The 23,825-nt window shown below is 42.5% G+C and overlaps 1 protein-coding gene across 1 annotated transcript in view; it reads right to left on the reverse strand.

Annotated features, from left to right (window-relative positions):
• Positions 1-230: 230 nt before the first annotated feature.
• Positions 231-23,825, reverse strand: part of KIF26A (kinesin family member 26A) — a 102,575-nt gene continuing 78,980 nt past the window's right edge. The window contains exons 6-15 of the mRNA XM_056347032.1: positions 17,573-17,782; positions 15,493-15,586; positions 14,754-15,016; positions 14,318-14,501; positions 13,860-14,019; positions 12,014-12,176; positions 8,062-11,452; positions 3,287-3,477; positions 2,245-2,395; positions 231-1,695 (exon numbers count right to left, since the gene is read on the reverse strand). Coding sequence (XP_056203007.1) covers positions 1,520-1,695; positions 2,245-2,395; positions 3,287-3,477; positions 8,062-11,452; positions 12,014-12,176; positions 13,860-14,019; positions 14,318-14,501; positions 14,754-15,016; positions 15,493-15,586; positions 17,573-17,782 — 4,983 coding nt within the window. The 3' untranslated portion in view covers positions 231-1,519. The remainder of the gene's footprint in view (positions 1,696-2,244; positions 2,396-3,286; positions 3,478-8,061; positions 11,453-12,013; positions 12,177-13,859; positions 14,020-14,317; positions 14,502-14,753; positions 15,017-15,492; positions 15,587-17,572; positions 17,783-23,825) is intronic.

The following is a 23,825-nucleotide window of genomic DNA, read 5'->3' on the forward strand; positions in this document are numbered from 1 at the left end:
TGTAAACTATGAAGTGCCAAGAGAATATAAGTATTATCATTGCTATTTATTTTACCCTTTGGTATTTTGTCTCTCTTTCCCGATTAGTTTATAATGACTAATATCAAAACTCTGTTCCCAGTTATATCTCTTGGGCAAAGAGATAATATAATATGACATTTAATACAGTGTACCATAGGCGTCTTCTCTCTTCCAAACATTAAAGTCGCATACATAGCAAGAAGCAATCATAACAATAGATGTATCTTTTATTCACAGATAAAAACTGAAGCAAGCTGTTATAATACATATTTGTACAAAGGATTTGAAAAAACCATAAAAAGGAAGATGATTAGAAAATATGATTCGTTATGAAATGTGGTATTACATACACTATTAAACCTTTTCAAAAGTATTTGTTTGGCAACAGTTTATCAATAGTTTCCACACTTAAGTGGCCTCCTTCAAAAAAGCACAAATCTCATGCAGCATGTATAAACTTGATCCTGAGGGTTTGCCTTCCTTAGAAAAACTGTAAAAAGATATACTATTTGTCTTAAAAGTTCAAAATGCAAATGCTATATTTATAGTTAAAACTATATAAAAATATGGACCTAACTTAACATTTACAAAAACTTTTTGTTCCTTTTTTTTGTTTTATGGTTTTGGTAATAAACATAATTCTCAATTCCTGCAGTCAGAGAAGAAAAAAGAAAACCAAAACAAACCACAGTGCCCTTTGTAGAATTCCTCACATTAAGTCTACGACTCCAAAAAGACCAGGTCCGTGATAAGTGAGGTTAGTAACCAAGGAAGTAGGTAAGCAGTTAATATATATCTATATAAGTATATATAAAATGGAAAACAAACATTTATTTTGATCTGAAAAAGTAATAATACAAAACCTGAAGGTAAAACAATCATCTCAAAATGCCATAATGCACCTTTTCAATAGATAAATGTTCATAAAAATATCTTGAACCCTAACCAAGAAAACAATTATAATACAATTTTAATTCTGCTACATAAAACAGCTTTTCTGTGAAACAAGAAGGCAAGTTCAGGTATGAAAACATAATTTACTTATTGCTTTTGCTACAATGTTGTTTGTTTTTTTACATATAGTCATAAATACACTATACAGTATAAAATATTTCGTAGGAATACATTTTGTGGTCTGCTTAGGTTTGCTGGCTTTAATTCTAGCACCAAATACAAAAATGAAAATCAAATGAACTTTAAAGGCACTTCCATTGTATGTTTGTTTGTTAATTAACATCTTGGTTTGTAGTACATTTCTTTGCTTCCCTCTGGTAGAAGCAATACTTGATCCTACTTTTATCTTTGTACAGTTCAGGTCACGTTGAGGCACCACATGATTTATGAACATTCCCATCCCTCAGCTGTTTCTTTCTCTTACAACATTCACTGTTGCTTTTTAGTCTTCACCTTTCCTCCTTCACTTCCCAGCTACTTTATCTCTTCACTTCATGTCAGACGATCCAGCTTCACTTCCTTCAGTCCCTTGGAAAACCTCCCTTCAGACCTCCACTTCCCTTACTCCATCTTGCGCATCTGTTATTCCAATATCAAAACACGTCACTATCATGATATGTGACTTGCACAGATTAACACACTGCTCCAGTTCCTCTGTCACTTGTTCCAGTGCCTCCAGGTACTCCTGTGACTCCTTATCGAGATCAGGATCCACTTCAACTGTCAGACAAAAAAAATTAGTGAATAAGAGAAACAGCTTGTAGCAAAACATTATTCTATCACAAGGGAGCCAATAATGTAGAGTACAATTCCATTTCTCTTAAACTAAGAAAATTTTTTCACTTTGTTCAGTAGATGCAAAACTCTACCCTGAGGCTCCAGTTAAGCACAAGCACTCAGCCTGTGAACAAGCCTCATGCCTCAGTTTCCCAGCTGTAACAATTCTTACGAAACATTTTTTTTTCCTTCTTTGGAAAGAAGGATAATAAAAAGTTATATAAATATTTAACATTAACAAGTATCACAGCAAGTCTTTGCACTGTTTTGATGTTCTCTTCTGGTTGGTTTGGAGGCCTTTTTTTGTTCACTTCCCACACTACTCAGCACTGAGCAAATCCCATATCACAGAAATATGAATGGAGTCATAGAGTATTTTAGGGCTCAGTTCAGCACAATATCTTAGCAAGTGCTTAATTTTCCAGTAGGACGGCTCACACGCTGAAAATTGGTTACGTGCTGATCACACTGCTGCTTTTACAAAATACTTACAGTCTTCTTTCCACTTATTTGGATCCATCATCAGCCTGCACTTTGTCTCTTCCAACTCTTCCTTCAAAAACTCATGCTTTGCCTTTACTTCTCTGATTCGCTGCTGGCGCCTTTCTAGTATCTTCAGCTTGGTATGGAAATACATCAGACCCTTTTAAGACACAGAATGACCATTTCAGGAATTTGCCTGTTATGAGATGACCTCCAACAGTTTGACACACATTGCTCCCAGCTCATTGCTCAGAGTTAGAAGGTGGGTTGTTTTGTTTGGTTACTGGGTTGGTGGTTTTGGGGGGTTTGAGGTTTTGTAGGGTTTGGGGTTTTTTTAAATTGAAGTTTACATTAATGGATTCTAAATCTAGAGAAACAGCATGCTACATCACTTGAGCATTTGTTGCACTTCTCTGAATTAGCAAACATCTCTTAATACATTCTGAAGTTACTACTGTTTGTAGAGGAACTTTTTTTCCAGCAGTACAAATGACGAACACAGCCCAATAATAACATTAGAATCATATTTAATCCAAAACCATATGAATTCTTATTTTCTAAAAAGCATTCCTACCTTTTCAACATCCTGGAAAGGCTATTATGAAAGAAATGGGAAAAAGGCATCAGAAGAACATAGAATTCTGGTCTCCAAAATAGAATTAGCTGAAGTGTTTTCCAATTACAAGTAAATTAAACTCAGTGTATCCCTGATTTAATAGAATCTAGTCATTTACATAAAGAGTTAATGACTCTATGGTTGTGGGAGCCTGTAAGGCTTCCTCAGCCAGGCTAAGATTATAAAGTCTTCTCATAATGTATTCATTGGTAACTTCCATTTACACCATCAGTCATGTTAGACACAATTAATTTTAGACAGTAATCATTTTCATTTTCTGTGTTAAGGGTACCCCAACATATGAATTGTAAAATTAATAATTATAGTGTTTTAATTGCAATCAATTTCCTGAACACCATTTCGGCATTCAAGCAAGGACTCTGACTGTATACTGTAATTTAAGTTGTCTACAGTTGTTGTAAAATATGTGCTGACCTCAGTTTCCTCTTGTCTGTGTCGCTGTAATCGTTCCACATCATCAATCTCATAAACTTTAATTTCAAATGGCTCTTTTAAAGTGCCTGGCAAAGGTGGCAGATCAACCCACTGGCCAGTGACACTGGGTTTTCTTCCTAGGGAGGCAGCATCTGGCAATGGAGCAGGAATCAGTCTGCGACGCTGAAGACCTAAGATATAGAAGACAAGTGTTCCTTGAACTCTAAGAGACTAACAAACTGCAGAACGTACTGCAGTGAATTAAAGATACAGGTTATCAGGATACTTAGGAAGAAATGCTTTCCTTGATCTTTTCCTTTTAGTAAAATACCCTCAGGCTGCTAATTGAGTTACTGCCTTGGCAATGTATGTTTCACTTGGTTCATGGATGGAAGTAACAGCAGGTCCTCTCCTAAAGCAGATGTCTGAGCATCAGTTCTTTATTCTCTCCTTGGAAAAATATTTTGCCTGGATTAATTTTTCTTTAGTGGGCCATAACGGTATTCATTATTTTGCAATGCCAATGAGATAGTAAGTAATTTCAAACCAATACCGATAATGGCATACGAATCTGGAAATCTGCTCCTCCAGTTAAAGCCAAACAAGGCTAAGATCCCTCCCATTGTATTACCTCTTTTCGAAGAGCAAACAGTTCCCTCCAGAACCTCTAGCAATGCTTTAAGATGCTAAATACCAGCAGTTTTCAATGACAGTGGGACTGGGAGGTGTTCAGAAGGCAGCAACCAACCAAGCTGCAACTTGAGCCACCTCTAATGTCGAGGTCTATCACCCACCCATTTGCACCAGCACTCAGAAGCTCAGAGCATGACAAAACTCACCAATTCCTCAACAGGAGGGCTCCCACATTTACAAATACACACCATACTGCCACCTCAATGCATCTCCTAGGACTCAAGTTTCATGAAGCAGAGACTGACTTACGTCCTTCAAAAATGCTGGTACTTGTGTACCCAAGAGTTGGCACTTTGGTGTCCAGCATTTTTTTGCAATTGTAAGCCTCTCTTCATTCTCCAAAAGGCTGACCTTTACACTACATGTGTCAAGGATGAATACATGCACGGAGCTAGTCAGGCAATGTTAATAAGGCTGCAGTCTAATTCCTAAGTAAATAGGAGGGCTAAAGGCCACCAGAAACAAGCTGAAATGTCACATAGTAGCAGCAAGTATAAGCAGCTTTTGGGTGACTGGTGACAATAAACGTAGTGCCTGATTTCCTCCTCTGAAAACCAACTCTGAAGTACAGAGTCTTACTTCTTCTGGTCTTCTTACAAAAGGGAGCACATCTAACAAACAGACGAGACAGGGCTGCCAAAATAACTTCTGGGATGAAACCTGTACAGAAAAGTTAAGTGCAAGTTAAGGCTGTCAGGTAAGCCCTGTCCCAAACTTCAAAATGAAATGGAGACAAATTCCCAGCAGGTACCCCCCAAAGCAACACACCTCTATAAATACCTGAAGAGTTATATGCTTTACACATTCTGCAAAAAAAAACTTCCCTAATTCCTAAATGCATCCTTGCTAATTTCTAAGTAACAAGAACAATCACAATGGAATGTTTTGGAAAGAGGAAGACTTGATTCTACTTCTACAATACTTGTTCATCATTCTCACAATCCCAGCTCATTTAGCCTGAATCACCACTATAGTCTTGCTTGCTGAAATCACCTGCTGCAACTGATCCTGTAACCACATCGATGAACAGAATCCCTCCCAAGAGGACAACAAACAGATGCAGTCAAACACATATACTAAGCACACAAACTTCATACCCTTCCAGTGTAGCAGCCAGGATCAACATTTCTCCAAAGATAAATTTAAAGGATAAGGGAACAAGGTTTCCAGTGACATATACAGGAGTAGAATCTGTCATAAATCCAGGGACTGCATGATTCCAACATAGTTTGAAGCAACATAAGCTACTCCAAGAATTTCTAACACTTATGCAAAGATTACAATATATTTTAAACCAATAATAGGTCTGCACTACACATTTCTTTTAAGAAGTTTTGACATTTGACACTGTCCCACATGACATCCTTGCCTCTAATCTGGAGAGACATGGGTCTGACAGATGGACCACTCAGTGGATAAGGAATTAGCTAGGTGGTCACACAAAGAGTTGCAGTCAATGGCTCGATGTCCAAGTGGAGACCAGTGATGAGTGGTGTTCCTCAGGGGTCTGTAATGGGACCAGTGCTGTTTAACATCTTTGTTGGCAACATGGACAGTGGGATTGAGTGCACCCTCAGCAAGTTTGCTGATGACACCAGCTGTGTGGTGCCATTGACACTCTGGAGGGAAGGGATGCCATCCAGAGGGACCTTGACAGGCTCGAGAGGTGGGCCTGTGTGAATCTCATGAGGTTCAACAAGACCAAGTGCAAGGTCCTGCACCCAAGTCAGGGCAATCCCAAGAACAAATACAGGCTGGGAAAAGAATGGATTGAGAGTGGCCTGGAGGAGAAAGACTTGGGGGTGTTGGTGGTCAAGCAGCTCAACATGACCCAGCAATACGTTCTTGCAGCCCAGAAAGCCAACCACATCCTAGGCTGCATCAAAAAAGGTGTGCCAAGCTCAAGGGAAGTGATTATCTCCCTGTACTCCACTCTTAGAAGAGCCCACTTGAGTACTGCATTCGGCTCTGGGGCCCCCAGCATGAGAAGGACATGGACCTGTTGAAGCAAGTCCAGAGAAGGGCCATGAGGATGGTCAGAGGGCTTAAGCACCTCTCCTATGAAGACAGGTTGAGATAATTGGGGTTGTTCAGCCTGGAGAAGTGAAAGCTCTGAGGAGACCTCACAGCAGCCTTCCAGTACCTAAAGAGGGCCTACAAGAAAGCTGGAGAGGGACTTTTTACAAGGGCATGTGATAGGACGAGTAGGAATGGCTTTAAGATGAAAGAAAGTCAATTTACATTAGATATTAGGAAGAATTTTTTTACTTTGAGACACTGGAACAGGTTAACCAGAGAACTTGTGGATGCCCCATCCCTGGCAGTGCTCAAGGCCAGGCTGGATGGGGCTTTGAGCAACCTGGTCTAGTGGAAAGCGTCCCTGCCCATGGAAGGGGGTTGGAACTAGGTGATCTTCAAGGTCCCTTCCAACCCAAACCGTTCTATGATTCTATGAAATATTTCATGAACTTCCTAAGAAACCTCATTTCATGTATAACACACACTGTCTTGAAGTCTACAGCACTCCAAAAAAGTAATACATAATTTACTGATACACTGCAATTTAAATTGGAAAAAGAAATAGTTCGTCATTTTTAAAGACTTTATAAGCATTTCCTGGGGTAAAAACAAATACAAATCCATCAGTGGGTAATGCCTTCTCAACATGTGTGCAACTTAAACAGCCGTTAATATTGATTTGTAGGAAAGGTTTAAGAGGTTGATAATGCTATAGAAAGAAGTGCAGCAAATGCTGCACTAAGTTTCCAAAATGATTTATCACCAGCTGAAGAAACTCAGTTGCTTTGACCAGAAAGCACCACGAGATCACCAGTTTCACTCATTTTGTTTTACTGCCAGAATTGAGCATCACAAGTGTCTATAGGGACTGCAGTAATTACTGCTTTCTAACCAAAAGCTCGGATTCAGCGCATTGCTGATATTAGTTCCTACCATGTTCCCGTCAATATGCTTAGGTTGCTGAATGAGGCTGCTGGTCATTAGCTACGTGACACTGATTGCCACTGATGCTTTATGATACTACAGGACTGCACCTAGATCAGTAAAAATGAATACGGTAACAGCAGTCATATGAGCCTGACTTTGAAGGTGGCTACAACTAGCAGCACTTACATGAGCACCGCCTGCAAAAGCAATAAGGAAAGGCACCAGAGAGCAGGGAAGGGGACCTGGCTCCCGTACGCCCATCTCTACAGAGCGTGGTCAGACATGCCTGCCCTGGCGCAGTATGTGAGCCAGAGCCGCCTCTTCTGAGCAGCTCCCACAGTCAGTCTCCTACTGCTTATAGTAGCCACATGTACACACCAAGATGTCTTTATAACAGCACCATTACAGTGCAATACAATAATTTTACAATTAGCTGGCAGCATTAACATAGGAGTCACTGTATCTTACGTACACATCCTGCTGCTCCGCCCCTAAGCCTTATTTTTGGGTAATATAACGCACATCCAGCAATCCTCGTTACTTCACAAATACTCTTCTACCTTCCAGGCCCATTCCCTTGTTTCCAAACTACAGTCCCAGCCCATCTCACTGAAATTCCCTCATAGCTGCCTGGCAGCAGAGCTTCTTTCCTCACTGCCCTTCTCTCACTCATCTTCCCTGACACTCACTTGATCCTCACAAAAACTCATCAGTGCCCACCCTGGACTCTCACTCTTCCCAACCCACCCGTAACACCTACTTTGGGCCACACTGGTGCTGCGCCCACTGCTGACCCTGCTGAGGGAGGATGGAACAGCTCCCACCTGCCGGTGGCCATCCACCATCTCCTCCTTCACAGGGAGGCTGTTGGTGCCCCAGGGCACCAAGCGCCTCTCCTGCCCTCTCTGCTGCAGCATCTGTGTCACACCTGCACCTTTGAAGTAAAATAAATAACAAGTAGCTGCTGTCGCAGCAATACGTGTGCACACACAAGTGCATGCCCCCAGTCGACCTCCATGGTTTGAGCCTCCCCAAAACCTCCCCTCCCTCTGTCACAGACGCCGTGAAAACCCCCATCCTCAGGGACACAGTGGAGCACCAGTGACCACCTGGCCACCTTCCCCTTCATTTCTTACCTGTTGATCGTTTCTTGGGGGACTTGAGGCTCCTCATCCGGCCCGGAGACGACATCCCGCTTTCGCTCATGGAGTCATGTGCCGAAGAGGCACTGCCAGTGGCCTCGCTGTCCCGAATCATGCTCTCATAGCCGCTGCTGCCACCACTGTGGTAAAACAGAGCCGTTCTCCCCATGGCTGGTGGCAGCTCCCCACTTAGGACACTGCTGTTGTCGCTGCCATGCCCGCTGCTGTACCGCTGAGGCCGCCGGGGTGCCGTTATCTTGCTGTATGGAGACGGCAGCACTGGGATCTGTGACTTCTCATCACTGAGGTTAATGCCACTGTCGTTGCCGCTGTCAGAGTCGGTGGAGCCTCGGAAGTTGCCCACCTTGGCAGAGCCCCCTGACACCAGCTCATTCACGCGGCTGTTGGCTGCCCTCATGGCCTGCTTGGTTCCCATGATGGTCCCTCGGCCGGGCTTGCCGCTGACGGGCTGCACGGAGCGGGGGGCCACCTTCCCACCAGGGGCCACACCAGAGCCCTTCCCCACAGGCTGTGCCAGGGACTTCACAGAGGAACTAAGAGACTTTGACCCACTGGTGGAGAGGCCCCGGGTTTTATTCCCATTTGCTTGCACCTTCTGGTTAGCTGTAGGTTTTGCCTGGCTGTTTTTAACAGGCGCAGGGGCAGTGAAGGGTGGTGGTAAACCCACACTGGAGACAACAGGAGGGACCCCCAGCCTGGGGACAGAGCGCCCTGCCCGGCTGTTGCTGGTGCTCCCGTTCTCCCTTGCCATGCTAGCTTTGGATCCAACCGATGTCAGGCTGTCGCACCTCTCCAGGGACATGTGGCTCCCATAACGGTGCACAGCTTCGCTCTTTGATGCTTTCACCTTCAAGCTGGACGTCATCTTGGGCAAAGAGTGGTCGCCCTTCAAGTTCATTTTGCTGCTGGCACTTTCGCTGAAGTAAGACCCAGCTTTCAACCGCAAATCTGCTTCGTCTTCAGCCTTTGGTGTGGCAGCTCTGGCAAAGTCCAGGCCAGAGGCTTTTCCCCCACCATTACCCAGACCAACAGGTTTCTGCTCCAGGCTCGATTTGCGTACGGGAGGTGTTGGAGGTGTTGGCCCGCCTGGCCTGGGCAGCATGGCTGACTTCTGTGGTGTAGTCTTCTTTCCCAGTGATGATTTCAAGCTGCCAGTGGCTAAGGGAACATCTGAATTCCCTCGGGTCACAGACTCCAATAAAGTACTGCTAGCATGCGACACTGGCATCACTCCCAGAGTGGTGGCTCCTCTCTTCAGCTGTGGCATCTTCATCGTAACTTCTGACTTCTTTGCAGCTCCACTAGAGGATTTGCAGGCCATTTCACAACCATCCACAATTCTCTGTGAACAGGCAAGCATAGTCTGCGACTTCGTTGGCCTGGATGCTGTGCCAAAACACTGGGCAGATTTTCCTGACTGCTTCTCAGTACCAAACGCATGAGATTTTGGAGACAGCAGTGAGTCTGCAGGTTTTGCTTCTACCTGATAATCGGTGCGCAACAGCCAGGGATCTTCAAATATACCATGTGGATTCTGCAGCTCTTTATAGCTGAGGACAGTATTATTGTTGATTGGAGACGAGGTAGTTTTTGTTTTCCTAGGAAGACTAGAATGTATTGTTTCTATCACAGGCATATCACGAGAATTACTAAATTTTATTTTTACGGGCTGATCAGTGACACAAAAAGCACTTTTTATCTGAGACGCTTTGGTAGTTTCAGAGGTTTGAGGGCTTTTGATGATGCCTGAGGACAGCTTGCTGGAACTCAAGCTCTCACTCTCCAGTTCAGAGAAGCAAAACCCACTGTCATTCAGAGCGCTTTTCAGGGGGACAGATAAATGAGATGAATCCAAGTTGAAGGGTTCCTCAGACTTATTACAGCTGTAAGATGACTGTGCGACAAAACTGTCACTAGACCGGGCTCCATCACTTTCAATTGTACAGATGCTGACTTCACTAAGCCATGAACTGATGGAGGAACGTCTGCTGCTGGTAAAGGGATCCTTAACAAAGGGCACAACAATATCAATATTTACACCAGCAGAAGTCTCCTGTGAGGTATAAGCATCAAACTCATCATTTATGCTGCTGATAATACTGACTGGCCTCGAACCCGATGCAAGGGCCTGAAGGGAGCAGTCGCTGTTAAAGCTAATGATACTGGAAGGCCTTCCGTTATCCATAATCCCACTAATGGATAGTTCTTCCACCACAGTGAAAACAAGTTCATCCTCTCCATTCAGCTCAACAGGCTGCTGCAAAGTCACCGTGGTGGTTAGTATGTCCCGATCAAAGCATTTCCCTCTAAACGCTGACCTGAAGCTGTGTACCTCTATCGCACCTGACTGATTCTGGGCATTACTACCAACCAAGAATGTGCTTCCTACAGGGTTTTGCTCAGCTTTGTTTCCCATCTGTTTGCTCATTCCCACAGGAGGAGTCCGAACTGCATTGCTATTTGCATGGCTATTGTCCAGCTCCAAATTCTCAGCTTTGGAGCTTGGCACGTGCTCTTTCTGCTGTGGAGGTGGAGGTGCTGGGCTTGGCAAAGGTTTCTTGACGTACAAGGACTTTTCCTTAATGAAACATTCAGCTGTGGCCTTATTCTGCTCTGGATTCCTTGAAGGGCTACACCTTGAGGACTGCAGGGAATCAGTGATTGTCTCTATCTCTCCCTCCAGTGCTGAGTCTATTATCCTGTTGTCAGCTCTGCTCTGCGGCTTGGAAAGCTCTGTTTTCAAGTGAGGTGTGCTCTTTTCATGACAACTGCCATTGCCACCCCTTGGGGCAACAGCCTGGAAGGGAAGGTTATGTCCTTTTTTGGGAGATGCAGTTTCTTGTGGTTTCTTAAATCCTCCAGAAGGAGAAGATATTTTTTCCTTTATCAGCTTACACTGTGCATTTTCTGTACCTCCAGGGACTGGACTACAGTTGGACACGACAGATATTTCTCCACAAGCAAATTTGATGGGTTCCTCACTTCCATCAATGCACTCTAACCTTTCTTGCAATTCAGCAAAAGTGTTGCATTTAAAATGGTCCTTGTCAGAACTCCTACCAATAGCAGAATTGTCTTTACTTCTCTTCTTGTTTAGGGATGGGATTATGGGAACAAACTCTGGAGGACCTTCATTATCTGTCAATTCCCTGTCAGACAAAGCTGCACCATTGGGACCAACATAGATGACAGTATCACAAGACTGTTCACTGCTGGAGGAATAATCAGGATCACTAGATATACTCGGGACAGGAAGGTCAGGGTCAAGGGCAACAGTTCGTGGGTGGAATGGTCGCAAGTGGGGTGGCCTTCGGACATGTCCTTCTTCACATGAACTCTCTCCTCCAGACGAGCTGGATGCATACTGCAAATGATCAATAAGGGAAAATTTCTTGTTATTATTAATTTAGATATATATATATATGCACGTATAATTGACTAAAAGGTGAGGTTCGCTATATACTCTGCGCATTGTGTGCACTATCACAACTACATCTAGTGGAAAAATGTTAAAAGCATGAATTAAAATAACAAGGTCATGCTACATAGATTTTACTGTATTATGAGTAATATAACAACCACAGCTTTTCAGATAATTTCCATTAAATATTATGTACTGTCTTTCTCCTCAACAGTTTTCTGTCCCTTATTTATTGGTTTTTAATTAATACAAATAGGAGCTTTTGAGATAGTTCCACATATAAGCGAAGAAAGAATACGCATTTGGAACAAAAAGAAGGGAATTTCAGGATTAAGGATTGGGGGCGGGATGATGGCTCAGTGCCAAGCCATTTGTCAGTTCCTCTCCTGAGCTTTTATGCATTTTCTATTACTTCTTACTGCCGAGAAATCCCATGTTCCCCCACTGAGAGGTTAGGAAAACTCATTTTCAAATGAATTAATTTCTGCTTGTTTGTGAACTAACCTTGGATTTCTTCTTTCTCATTCGGTGGATTCGCGATGCAAGCTGAACGGTGGTGAGGGTTTCTGCATAATTGGCTGGGGAGTCAGAAATATGTGCAATCATAGTAGTTCTGCAGTTGATGTTCCCAAGTGATTCCCTCAACAACATTGTCAACTTGTTGTCCCTGTGTAACAAATAAAAACACTAGGATGGTTTAAAGAAATCACAATCTTTTTTTAAGATTTTTACACCACAAGCCATGCTTTCACACTCCTAGGATATATGCATGTGCAGTACATGCAGATAAGAAATATGCTTCTATTATTTGACCACACTTAAAATGTGTCTAAATGTACACATACAAAGATAGCAATATTTTAATTATTTACCTGCCTGTGTATTTGCAGTATAAGTAATTTTATTTGCTACTTAGACAATTGTAAAACAATTGATTGATAACTAGTTTAGTTATCTCGTGTTTAGCTCTTATTATCCAAAAAGCTCATGAGTGCTGTATTTTTAGCTGAGCAGACTTAGTACCCGGATAGCTAAGCTCTGTGAGCTCTGTGCAAACAGTTTTGATAATAACAAAAAAATAAGTCAACAGAAAAGGTAAGAAATCGCTAAACAAATATAACAATGTTAGATAGCAGAACTATATTACCAATGCCACTGCAACTAACCTAGTTTCCATTCTGCCTGCTGTGCTCTGCTCTGACATAGCAAATGGGAAGCAGAATTGCTCTCTGAAGGCTTCCCTGGTGATGTGCATCCTGTGCCATGAGCAGCAAAGCTGACAAGACAGGTGACATTTTGTTCTCCACTGGTCTCCAAGAAATCTTTCTCTAGGACTCCTTGGAGGCTGCTTCCTATCACCCCCCTGAGCTGGCCCAACGTGGGAACTGCCATCATTGTCTACTCACTAAGCTATGGTAGGCAACAAGGTTGAGCATATGCCTTTCCCTGTTTTAACCCATCCATCCTCTACTCTACCCACAAACCTAGCAACTAGCCTGAGGAAATTATCTTTCTGCCTAATAAAGAAAGAAAGAACACCTGTTTGAGATGCAGTGCTAGATAAATATGTGAAATGACATGATTGATAACAACAGCACAAAGTCATAATGCAGGAAGACAAGCAGCAATTAAATTTAAGGACTGAAGGCCAAGTTCAGGTAAAGGGTGTTTACAACGTGGCTGTTGTCTTTAAGCTGGGCTCCCCACAGGTGTGTTTGACATAATATTATTGTCAAGTACACTCCACCAAGGGACACACTAAATGTTTGCTTCTTCTAAACAAGTGTGCAACATGGGGGTCTTCTTTTTTTAATTTAAAAGGTGTGTCATTCCAAAAGGCATACAGAAATAACAAGCTTAGATGACCATACTTGATAAACCCTGCAGTATTTTCCAAAATTTCAATACAACTTTTAAATTTGGAAAAGGAGAGAAAATCCTTTGAAATTTTGATGAAATTGTTTACTAATGTCCAGCTGGCTGAGATCAGTTTAAAAGAGGAGACAGAGGGAAAGAAAACATTTTGGCCATTTTCCTCTGCTTTTTTCAACAATCAAACTCTCCCCAGCATTTCACCCCACAAGTATATACCAATACGCATATAACTTTTGGCCATATAATTAAGAATTTCATGTTACTACGTGACATTTTAAAAGTTGTCTGTATGTATAGATACATACAGACATGTAGATGAATTTGTAACGCAGAAGTGACCTTAAAAGAAGACAGATCCCCTCTGACAGAACTTCCTTTAACTTCATCTTAAGTAAAGAGTAAATTGTTCATGTAATTCATTGCTAAGGTAACACCAGCCACAAATTTAAGACAGTGCAGACAATAATTCACTTACTTATATGGCACATGCTTAGCACCATTAATTAAGGCCAAAATTACATTGCCCAGGGCAGAGAGAGACAGACATAGAGAGCCTCCTCCATCTCGGCTCTTGCTCAGCACTTTTTCACAGCTCCCTAGATCAATGAGATGCAAACGGCTGCGTCCTCCAGACACTAAAACAAAAAGAGGGAAAACAGTTGTACATCACGTTCTTGCATGGACTCAAGCCAAATTTGGTATTCAAAATGTATTCAAATGAGGAAAATAATGAATACAGCATGGGATAATGACTAAATTAAATATTAATGGTAAGGAAAGCAGATATTAGCCACAGCAACCAAAGTTAAAGGTGACTCGACTGGCTTGAGGGTTCACTTCATTTTTTCTTTTAAAGTTTATTGAAAAGTATTGTTGAAACTAAACCAAACCCATGTCATTTAAAAATAAACAATATGGTAAGAAGATTCATACTTCCTCCTTTGCCACTCTTCTCCATGCGATACTGGTATATGTGAAGAGTAAAGAGCATATGTGAATTCCTCCTGTCTTCTTCCTCACATTCAGGTTTGCTGGTACTTCTGGCAGCAATTGCAGCATCAAGGAAAAAGGCAGCTTTCTCTGCTGTTGGGGCCCTTAGCTCACTTTGGTTTTGAAGCTTGAATACAAGCAAGAAAATTACTAATTAGCACAGGGGCAATTTTTTTTATTATTATTTTTTCTGAACTGGCTAAATCTCTAGGGCACTAAAAGAAACAAATATGTACACCATGGGAGAAGGGCTTATAAATTAAAAGTAATAGTTTTTTTTACTGTCTTAAAAGTTGTCGTAATTGTTGTCAGATAAAAGGAAATAAAAAGCAGAAGAAAGTCAGGCTCAGAAAAATCTATGTTGTGATATCCATTATACCTGGGTTCCACATATTGGATCTTCTCTCAGATATACCCCAGGAGACTGGCCGTCCTGAAGGCTGCCAGTGGCTACTTCAGCTAACAAATCCTTAAGGTTTTCATCTTTGCCACTGATCTCCACAGCAGATACTCTAATAGAGAAACGAGTCCCAGTTTTTTCTTTACGTTCATTGATTAATTTGAAGAGCCAAGAAATTGCACAGGGGATGATACCAAGGCTTTGCGTGGAATTATCTTTCCCAATCATAGTAAAAGATTTTCCTAGAATGAAAAGACAAACATGAACTTAATTTAATTTTCTTGTACAAGACAGTCTCTTCATATCACCACTGTACGTTACATGCAATGCCACGTGCTGCACAGATAATGGGAAAGAACATATGCAAAAATGCAAAGTATTTCATTATTAATCCATTATGATTTATTCAATTATTTTTGCAATTTTTGTAACTCAGACCCACAGCAAATTAATGTTAAAAACATCTCTGATCTTCTGATTTTCATCACAATGCACCTATATAAACTTGCTCTTGAATAAGCTAATCTGATGTTACGTTTTACCTTTTCAAATTAAAACTTACAATCACAGTGTAGAAATAAACCATGATAAGTTTGCAAAGCTAATTAAAAAGAAATTCTAATCTATTCATATACTCTAGGTTTATTGTTCCAGGAGCTGACAGCATGTAATTACCAGACTGACATAGTAATTAACTGTAACAAATTTGGGAGCTCACCAAGCTTGACATGACCAAAGCAAAATATGCAACCATCTGCACCATTCACAACAGACTGGATTACTTCTGCTACTGTTCCAGAGCATACCTCAGCCTGAAAGAAAGGTTGGAGACAAATGAGTAAAAGAGCATATACTGCTTCGGTTTTTACTATTCTTCTGTAATCAAATGAATGACTCAATATTTTTGAGGCACAATATTCTCCCCATTTTTATGGCATCATTCCTATTATTTTAGTAACTATGCTATCTTAAAAAACAATAAAATATTCTACTACAGCCTAAAATAGTTTTCAGTTCTATTAAACCAATTCTCTTGGAATATTGATTCTATGACTAATGTAGCAAACTGAATGCTATCCAACCAGGCTTCCTGCTGGTATAATAGCTTAGCCAAGGCTATTCAGCAATAGTAGCAACTCCACAGAAATTAAGCTACTCAGGAGTGCTCACAGGAATTAAAAAGACATTCATACTGGAGAAAATGCATTAAGATCCCTGAATAAGACTTCATAGTATCCCATTTCATTCTTCCAGGGGAAACATCATCATCAATGAAGAGAACTTGCTAAAATATTTAAGTGTACAAAAACCAGTTTATCCATGTCAGTGAAGGTTTCAAATATACAATAAGATGATCTATTAAGTACGGCAGGTGGGGGCAGGGGAGAGGGTTGCTGTAAATATGTAACTAGAGCAAAATGCTAAGGCTCTGTTTGCAGCTGCATGGCAGCAAGCTTTCCTCCAGCAACAACGCCTGTGCAGAAGTGGCTGCGTTGGCCAACAGTCACCCAGAGCCACCACAAACAGGCCACCCAACAGGCCCACCACAAGGACCTGAAAGAGCTTAGCCCAAACCAGGGGTCAACAACTTGGAGGACTGGTGCCAACGGCAGCAGAGAAGCAGACTGTGCACGGCCACCTTGCAGCAGGGCTGGCAACACAAGTAAGAAAAAGCCATTTCCAGTTCTGACCAAATGCTGAGCTCACCGTTGCACGTTTCTGCACAAAGATGCCATTTAAGCTTGTGCAGGATCCTGAAAACAGCCTCCTGATGTGGTCACCGTTGCTTTAGATACTGACGTATGGGGGAGACTATTCTCCATTTGTAGTGCTTGGCTAGAACTTGGACCTAATAGATATTTTTGCATCTCTAGTTTGGGACCCAAAATATTAAACAAAATCCTAGGAGAAGATCTGAGGGTGGGATTCTGAATTAGATCTTGTCATGTTTTCTCAGCATTAATATACCATTTTCACCTTGGATGTTTTGTGGTGTACTTCTCACCCTAATTTCTTTCAGCAGTTCAAACTCAAAGTAGTTCTTCATATGCTGCTGAATTTGTTCTTTTTAAAGCTGGTCTAGGATTATTTTTTTCTAAACCAAAGATTCTTCCCAGAAGGATTATCCATGAGTACAAACTCACTGAATATACCGCAGCCCACAGTCCTTTCAGATACCAGACACCTCGTTTCTGTATGAGATTTCATGTCTGGGGCTACTGCTGTACAAATACACCCTTTTTCAGGCGAAAAGAAAGGCATGCACCATCATCAGCACAACCATCAAGATAAAATAACCAGTCAAACACACAGCATAAACAAACTGGAAAAGGTGAGGAAAATAAAAAAGTTCCCTCACAGTTTCAGTTCAGCAATCCCACAGGGTTAGCTGTATCTCTTCTCCTAACAACAGCATTTAGTATAACATTAAGCACATGTTCATTTCCCATTTAAATCAGTGGGGAAGGCCCTTATTTCAGTGACATCAAATAGGTTAAAAACTAACCGGATGGAAAAGTGAAATTCAAATTGGCTGTGTGTCTTTCTCTAACAAGAGAAAATGCAGGAAGATAATTGAGTCTGCAAATCCATCTCCCCAGCTATTCCTTAATTTTACATCTCAACCAAACTGAAAATGTAAGAATTTGCCCACTTGTCTATTCATTACCATGTTTTTTTTCCAGGCATTAAGGCAACTCATTCAAATAAAATTCCCCAGAAACAGAAATAACTCTTCAGGCAACCAAATGCATTGGCCATGAGAAGACTCAGGAGATTTATGCAAGTGACTCCAGTACCTGCGAAGCATCCTGGGGGAAAACCGCATCGAAGGCAAACATCTTTGGGACAGCAACAACACCTCTTCTGTGACCTGCATTGGACGGCCCACTTGCCACTGGATCGTAAAATGTGATTTGCTTTTTTCGCGGGTCCACCTTTAGGAAGGACATGGATTCAGATGTTTCATGTGCTCCTTGAGAGGGACAAATCCTTACCATCACTTTCACCTGCAAGAATTCAGAAGAAAGTGACAACTCGAGTTCCCAGCTACAGATAAATGCATGCAAAGAATTCCTCCCAAACACACTCCCCTTCCCATGACATGTTCATTTGTAATTTTTAGGTGTGTCAGAACAACCGTGGGACAAAACCAGAGCCAGATTTTCCAGCCTGATTTCCACCCTGGGGTCTTCACTGAATCAGCTTTTAAAGGTGCACTTCGTCCCTTCAGTTGACTGTGTTCCAGTTTTATCATCTCAATTTATAAATGTCTGATCTGCAGGTATAATCTGCTGTAGGTGTAAAACCCCACCTAAAGAGAAAGAAATTCTAGTCTTCTACCTTTCAATTCTCAATGTGACTGAAAGCACAAGCCGACCCACTGTGAAAATCACTCTGAGTAATGCAAGGCTCAGACAGCTAGTACATTCAAACTGAACTAAATCTAGAAACTTTCAATTCCTTGTTCACATTCTTCTAATAGAAAGGTGCTTCTCTTACAGCTTTCCCAGGCAGGCGCCTTTATGCTGTCATTGCTAGGCTCTTCGGTGGTTAGTTGCAGATTTAATGAGAAAGAAAGGGAGAAAAGCATGAAAAGAAACCGCTCATGAAGTACCTTCCTGTAGCAGCATTGCAAATGCTGATTTCCTACACATGGCATTTTAAGGCAGCATTTTTAGAAAGCTCGGATGTGTTGGCTGTGATTTCCAAAGCAGCTTATGGGAGCCAAGTCACCGGGTCTCACAAAGGTTCAGCAAAGGCTGCACACCTGGTCTTTCAAGCTTCCTGCAAATCATAGTCTGACTTTGAAAAACTGTTGAAATACAGCCTCACACCCACTTACGACCATTTATCCTTATGAAATGCTCCCAGGTCAGAACCAGGTTTTATACACCTCGCACTGAAGTAAATGACTATTACAGGTGCAACTTCAACTCTGCACTGCCCAGCAGATCAAACCTAAGAGAAAAAGCAATGCTCAGCCAGAGCGACTTTCCACGGCCAGGATGAAATAGTTCAATAACAAGCTGAACAACAGTATTATCTCCTTATCCAACTACCAGGCAAATTTCACAGCACCAGTGTTAACCACCTAGTTTCACTGGGTGAAAAGTCTCCATGGCTGTAATATATCACAGCCAGCACTGCTGGAACAATTTACACCCATACTCCCCAGAGCACCCATCAGGAGCTTCATCTTCTGGAATGCAACTACTAAACCACAAAACTACTACACCTTTTACAGCACTTGCACCTGATTTGGAAGGGAAGTGACAGATAGCAACCCCTCTGCTGCAAATCCACCAGGGGAACCCTCCAAACACAGAGCATGCAGTCACCTGCTGAGTCATCAGCACTTGGCACTGGTGGAGCTGCACCCCAAATCCTCTGGGCCCCTCACTACAAGATAGACATTGAGGGGCTGGAGCGTGTCCAGAGATGGGCAGCAGAGCTGGGGGAGGGTCTGGAGCACAAGCCTTATGAGGAGTGGCTGAGGGAACTGGGGGGGTTTAGCCTGGAGAAAAGGGGGCTAGGGGGGGACCTTATTGCTCCCTACAACTACTTGACAGGAGGTTGTAGTGAGGTGGGGGTCGGTCTCTTCTCCCAAGTAACAAGTGAGACAACAAGAGGAAACAGCCTGAAGCTGCGCCAGGGGAGGTTTAGATTGGATATTAGGAAAAATTTCTCCACCAAAAGGATTGTCAAGCACAGGCTGCCCAGGGAAGTGGTAAAATCACCATCCCTGGAGGTATTGAAAAGCTGTGAAAATGCAGTGCTTAGGGACATGGTTTAGTGTTAGACCTGGCAGTGCTGGGTTAACAGTTGGACTTGATGATTTAAGGTCCTTTCCAACCTAAAAAATTCTATACTATGACTCAGGACCACCTCTAGCCCTGAGCGAGATATTGCATGGGGAAGATGGGTTGGAAAGCATGCAGCTCTGATACAGAATGATTCCCCTTTTCAGTAACTTTGTGTTGCTAAATTTAACCTTAAATCTGCCAGAAAAAAATTTTACTCCTACTTACTATGTTCCAAGAACATTCTGTCATTAAAATAGCATGCATTTACTATGCTGACACATTCTTTGTGTCTTTACAGAAAAAAAAAAAAAAAAAAAAAAAGCGCTTTGCAGTCAAGACCCCCATCACTCCTGTATCCAGAGGAGTAATGGCAAAGGAAGAACCAAAGCTGAAAAACTACTTCAGCAAAGCACAACATGGGAAATGCAGACAATGAACAGAGGCCAGAGCAGGCTGAGCCACTCTCTAGGACTACCCTTCATACCAGAGAAGATGAAAAGGTGATGGCATACACACCTGCACCCAGTGGGTGCAACAAAATATAGTGCCCAAGCCAAGATGATCCACAGCAGATAGGTGGGTGCAGCAGTAAGCACCATGCTGAACTGTCCCTGCCTTTGTCAACGGGGGAGGGTGGGTAATTTGAAGATCTCATTTAGGTCCTCAACTGTTTCATTTTTCCAGCTCTTCCTTTCTATGGGGGCTAAGCTGCACACGGGCATCCCTGCACAATTAATCATGCAAGCATCCTCACAGAAAACATTTTGCACAAAATGGCTATAAAAGCTTTTTCACAACAATTTTTCCAAACAAAGAGGTTAAGAAACAACTGACCCCTCCAGTAAACACTGTAGGAGGCTCCACCAAAGTTAGCGGCAAATTCTTCCACCTATTGACTCAAGCAAGTCCCCTGATTTCAACATTTTCCTTTCTTTCCCCTTTCATAGTGATATGAATATGAAAATGCAGTCCCATAAAATAAGCGAAACCTAGAATAAATGAAACAGCTGCTTCAAAAGCAAAGTGCATCAGAGGTGATACACTCAAGGCTGTTTGCCCATAAAAGCTCCATGAAGCCAGCTTTGTGCATTAGCCTGCTAGCTCAACCTTGACATGCTACCAAGGTGCTCAGAAAAATAACCTCCCTCAGGAAAAAAAAAAATCTAAATAAATATATTAAGTACAAATGCCCACTTCAGGGTTGCTTGATTAAAATGAATTTTAAAATATATGCTGTTTTCAAAGCACTTCTCTAAACAGTCCCTTCTGTTCTCTCTTCCACCTATTATTAGATTATAGCAGCCAGAGCCTGGATAAGAGGAAAATTGGTTTGCTCCTGACCTAAAGCAAGTTACCTCCATCAGAGCATTGCTCCCCCTAACACAAAGATGGCTTCACCCCCAGAAAAACCTTGTGTGTCAAATCAGCTTTTTGAGACCACGTCTCCGAAGCCGAAAGATACTAAAATAGCTTCCCATAATGGATCAGATCCCAAACTTAACAGGCCTCAAGGATCATCTTCATTTTAACAGTGGAAGTGAGCTTTCAAGACAAGTGGGAGGAGGAGGAGAAAAGCAGCTTGAGGGAGTTCCTCTTTTAGTATTTTGTGCATAAAAGCTGATTTGTGGAGTAGAAAAACACTGATTTCAAATTTTGTTTCTCTGCCCACTGAATCTAGCTCTAAGTGATGCCCACCAGAAACTGTAGGGTTATAACGTGTCCCGTTCATTCATGATGCTGAGCCAGACTCTGACTTTACCCAGAAATGAAGCAGAAATGCTCACGGAAGTACCAACAAGCACAAAGATTACTCAAGCATACGCCTTCGCAACAGCAAAACCTAAGTGCAGGCAGATCCCAAGTGAATGGACAAACTTCTAAGCACATAAAAGAAATGTTTGTTGTAATACTATTTATTCTTTTTACATTTCTTGCCCTTCTGTGTTTCAGAACCAATCTTAAGTGACAGGTTCATATTCTCAGCTCTGAAGTTCATCCCAGTACTCTTCTGGGATGAGTACTGCAGAATAAGCAGCATGCTATAGAGCCAGCGTGGTTCCTGCCTTAAGGATCAACTGAACTGCACCTTCTCCTGGGTCTCTTTATCTAGTACTCAGATAAAAGACATGTTCATCTGTAGAGACAGCAACACGCAGTGCAGGAAATCATCCAGGTACAAGGGGAGTACAAGTGAGTACAAGTGAGGGGAGGATTCAAGAAAACCCAGGAACCCATAAATCTTAAACTTTGGCCTGTAACTAGGGAGCAAAGCAGCAATACCTGCACTGCAGTCTAATGCTTTTCACAGAATCACAGAATGGCCGGGGTGGGAAGGGACCTCTGGACACCATCTAGTCCAACCCCCTGCTAAACCAGGGTCACCTGCAGCGGGTTGCACAGGGTCACGTCCAGGCAGGTTCTGAATGTCTCCAGAGAAGGAGACCCCACAGCCTGTCCCAGTGCTCTGTCACTCTCAAAGTAAAGAAGTTCCTCCGCATATTTAGGTGGAACTGCCTGGGTTTCAGTCTGTGCCTGTTGCCCCTTGTCCTGTGACTTGGCACCAGAGAAAAGAGCCCGGCCCCATCCTCTTGGCACCCGCCCTTAAGATACTTGTATGCATTGATAAGGTCCCCTCTCAGTCTTCTCCAGGCTAAACAGCCCCAGCTCCCCCAGCCTTTCCTCACAAGGGAGATGCTCCAGTCCCCTCATCATCTGTGTAGCCTCCACTGGATCCCCTCCAGTAGCAGCCTGTTTCTCTTGAACTGGGGAGCCCAGCACTGCACGCAGCACTCCAGGTGGCCTCACCAGGGCAGAGTGGAGGGGGACGATCACCTTCCTCAGACTGCTGGCCACACTCCTCCTCCAGGATCCCATTGGCCTTCTTGGCCACCCTGGCACACTGCTGGTTCATGGGCAACTTGCTGCCCACCAGGACACTGAGGTCCTTCTCCGCAGAGCTGCCTTCCAGCTGCTCAGCCCCAGCCTGTACTGGTGCCTGGGGTTGCTCCTCCCCAAGTGCAGGACCCTACACTTTGTTGAACTTCAGTAGGTTTCTCCCTGCCCAACTCTCTAGGCTGTCCAGGTGTTCACTTATAGAAACAAATTAATAGAATGAAGTGCAATAGCGTTAATTTCAGGCCCATTAAGGATCACACCTCCTGTGGGCAGTTATTCAACAATACAGCCAGCTTTCTGGTGGCCAGTTCCAACTGCAGTGGTACCAGCTTGACTGGTAACAATTGTACAAAGCAAAGAAACACATGATAAGGAATGCCGAGGAGAATGAATGAAGAAATGAAAAAATAAGATAGGTCTGAAAGAATAAGAACAGGTCGGGGTGGGGCAGGGTGGGAACAGAACTAAAAGGATTGGCAATGGGGGCAGGGGGAAAGGGGAAGAAAGAGAAAGACTACAAAAAAAAGGAAAGACAATACAAATATGGCAATTCCAGAAAAGTCATCTCAGGCTCAGGGCAATTCTGCACAGAGTCATTCCCTAGATAGTTTTTCTTCTGCCTAAAATAACTGGAAATGTACTTAAGGAGAACTAGGTTGTCACATCCATCGTGTGATGGGGGTGACCCTTCCTGCTAGAATGGGGGATTTTTAGTAACTCCTTTTTTTCCCCTCTTGTGTATTTCTTCTTCAATGTCACAGAAAGATGTGCAGTAAGAAAAAGCGTTACCAGTGGAAGTTTATCATTATCAAGGATACAAGGATTTGTACATAGCTATTCATACGGACATTGAATATTAGATAGAGGCTCCATTTTAATGAGGCTGTTGATAGAAAAAGAGGATAGGTTTATACTTTAGTTCAAGCTCTGCAAATAGAAGTAAAAGAAACACAAACATCACAATACTTGAACATTATTAACATATTTCACAGTGCCTGAAGACAGCCTAAATCATGCAGTATCTCATTAATTAACTGACTTTAATCTGGTGGGTTTTGTACACTGGGGTTTAACATTCTACTGCTGAGCTTTCCAAATTCATGTTTCTGTGGGAACCAGGAGGTCAGCAGAATTGCTGAAGGAAATCCTACTGAAATCAAAAGTGTTTAGGAAAAGAAGATGGCAAATACATCCTGAATATGCCATTAAAAGATAAAGAATTTTCAAACTAAACAAACAAGCACATAATTTGGAAAAACCCTAGAAATGGGTGGCATAAGGTCAGAGGCCCACCCACCCAGCACAATGAGTGTAATTTTAACCTTCACTAGCAAGGCTAGGAGAGAGATTC

Source organism: Falco biarmicus, chromosome 7, assembly GCF_023638135.1.
Source record: "Falco biarmicus isolate bFalBia1 chromosome 7, bFalBia1.pri, whole genome shotgun sequence".
Classification (NCBI taxonomy): domain Eukaryota; kingdom Metazoa; phylum Chordata; class Aves; order Falconiformes; family Falconidae; genus Falco; species Falco biarmicus.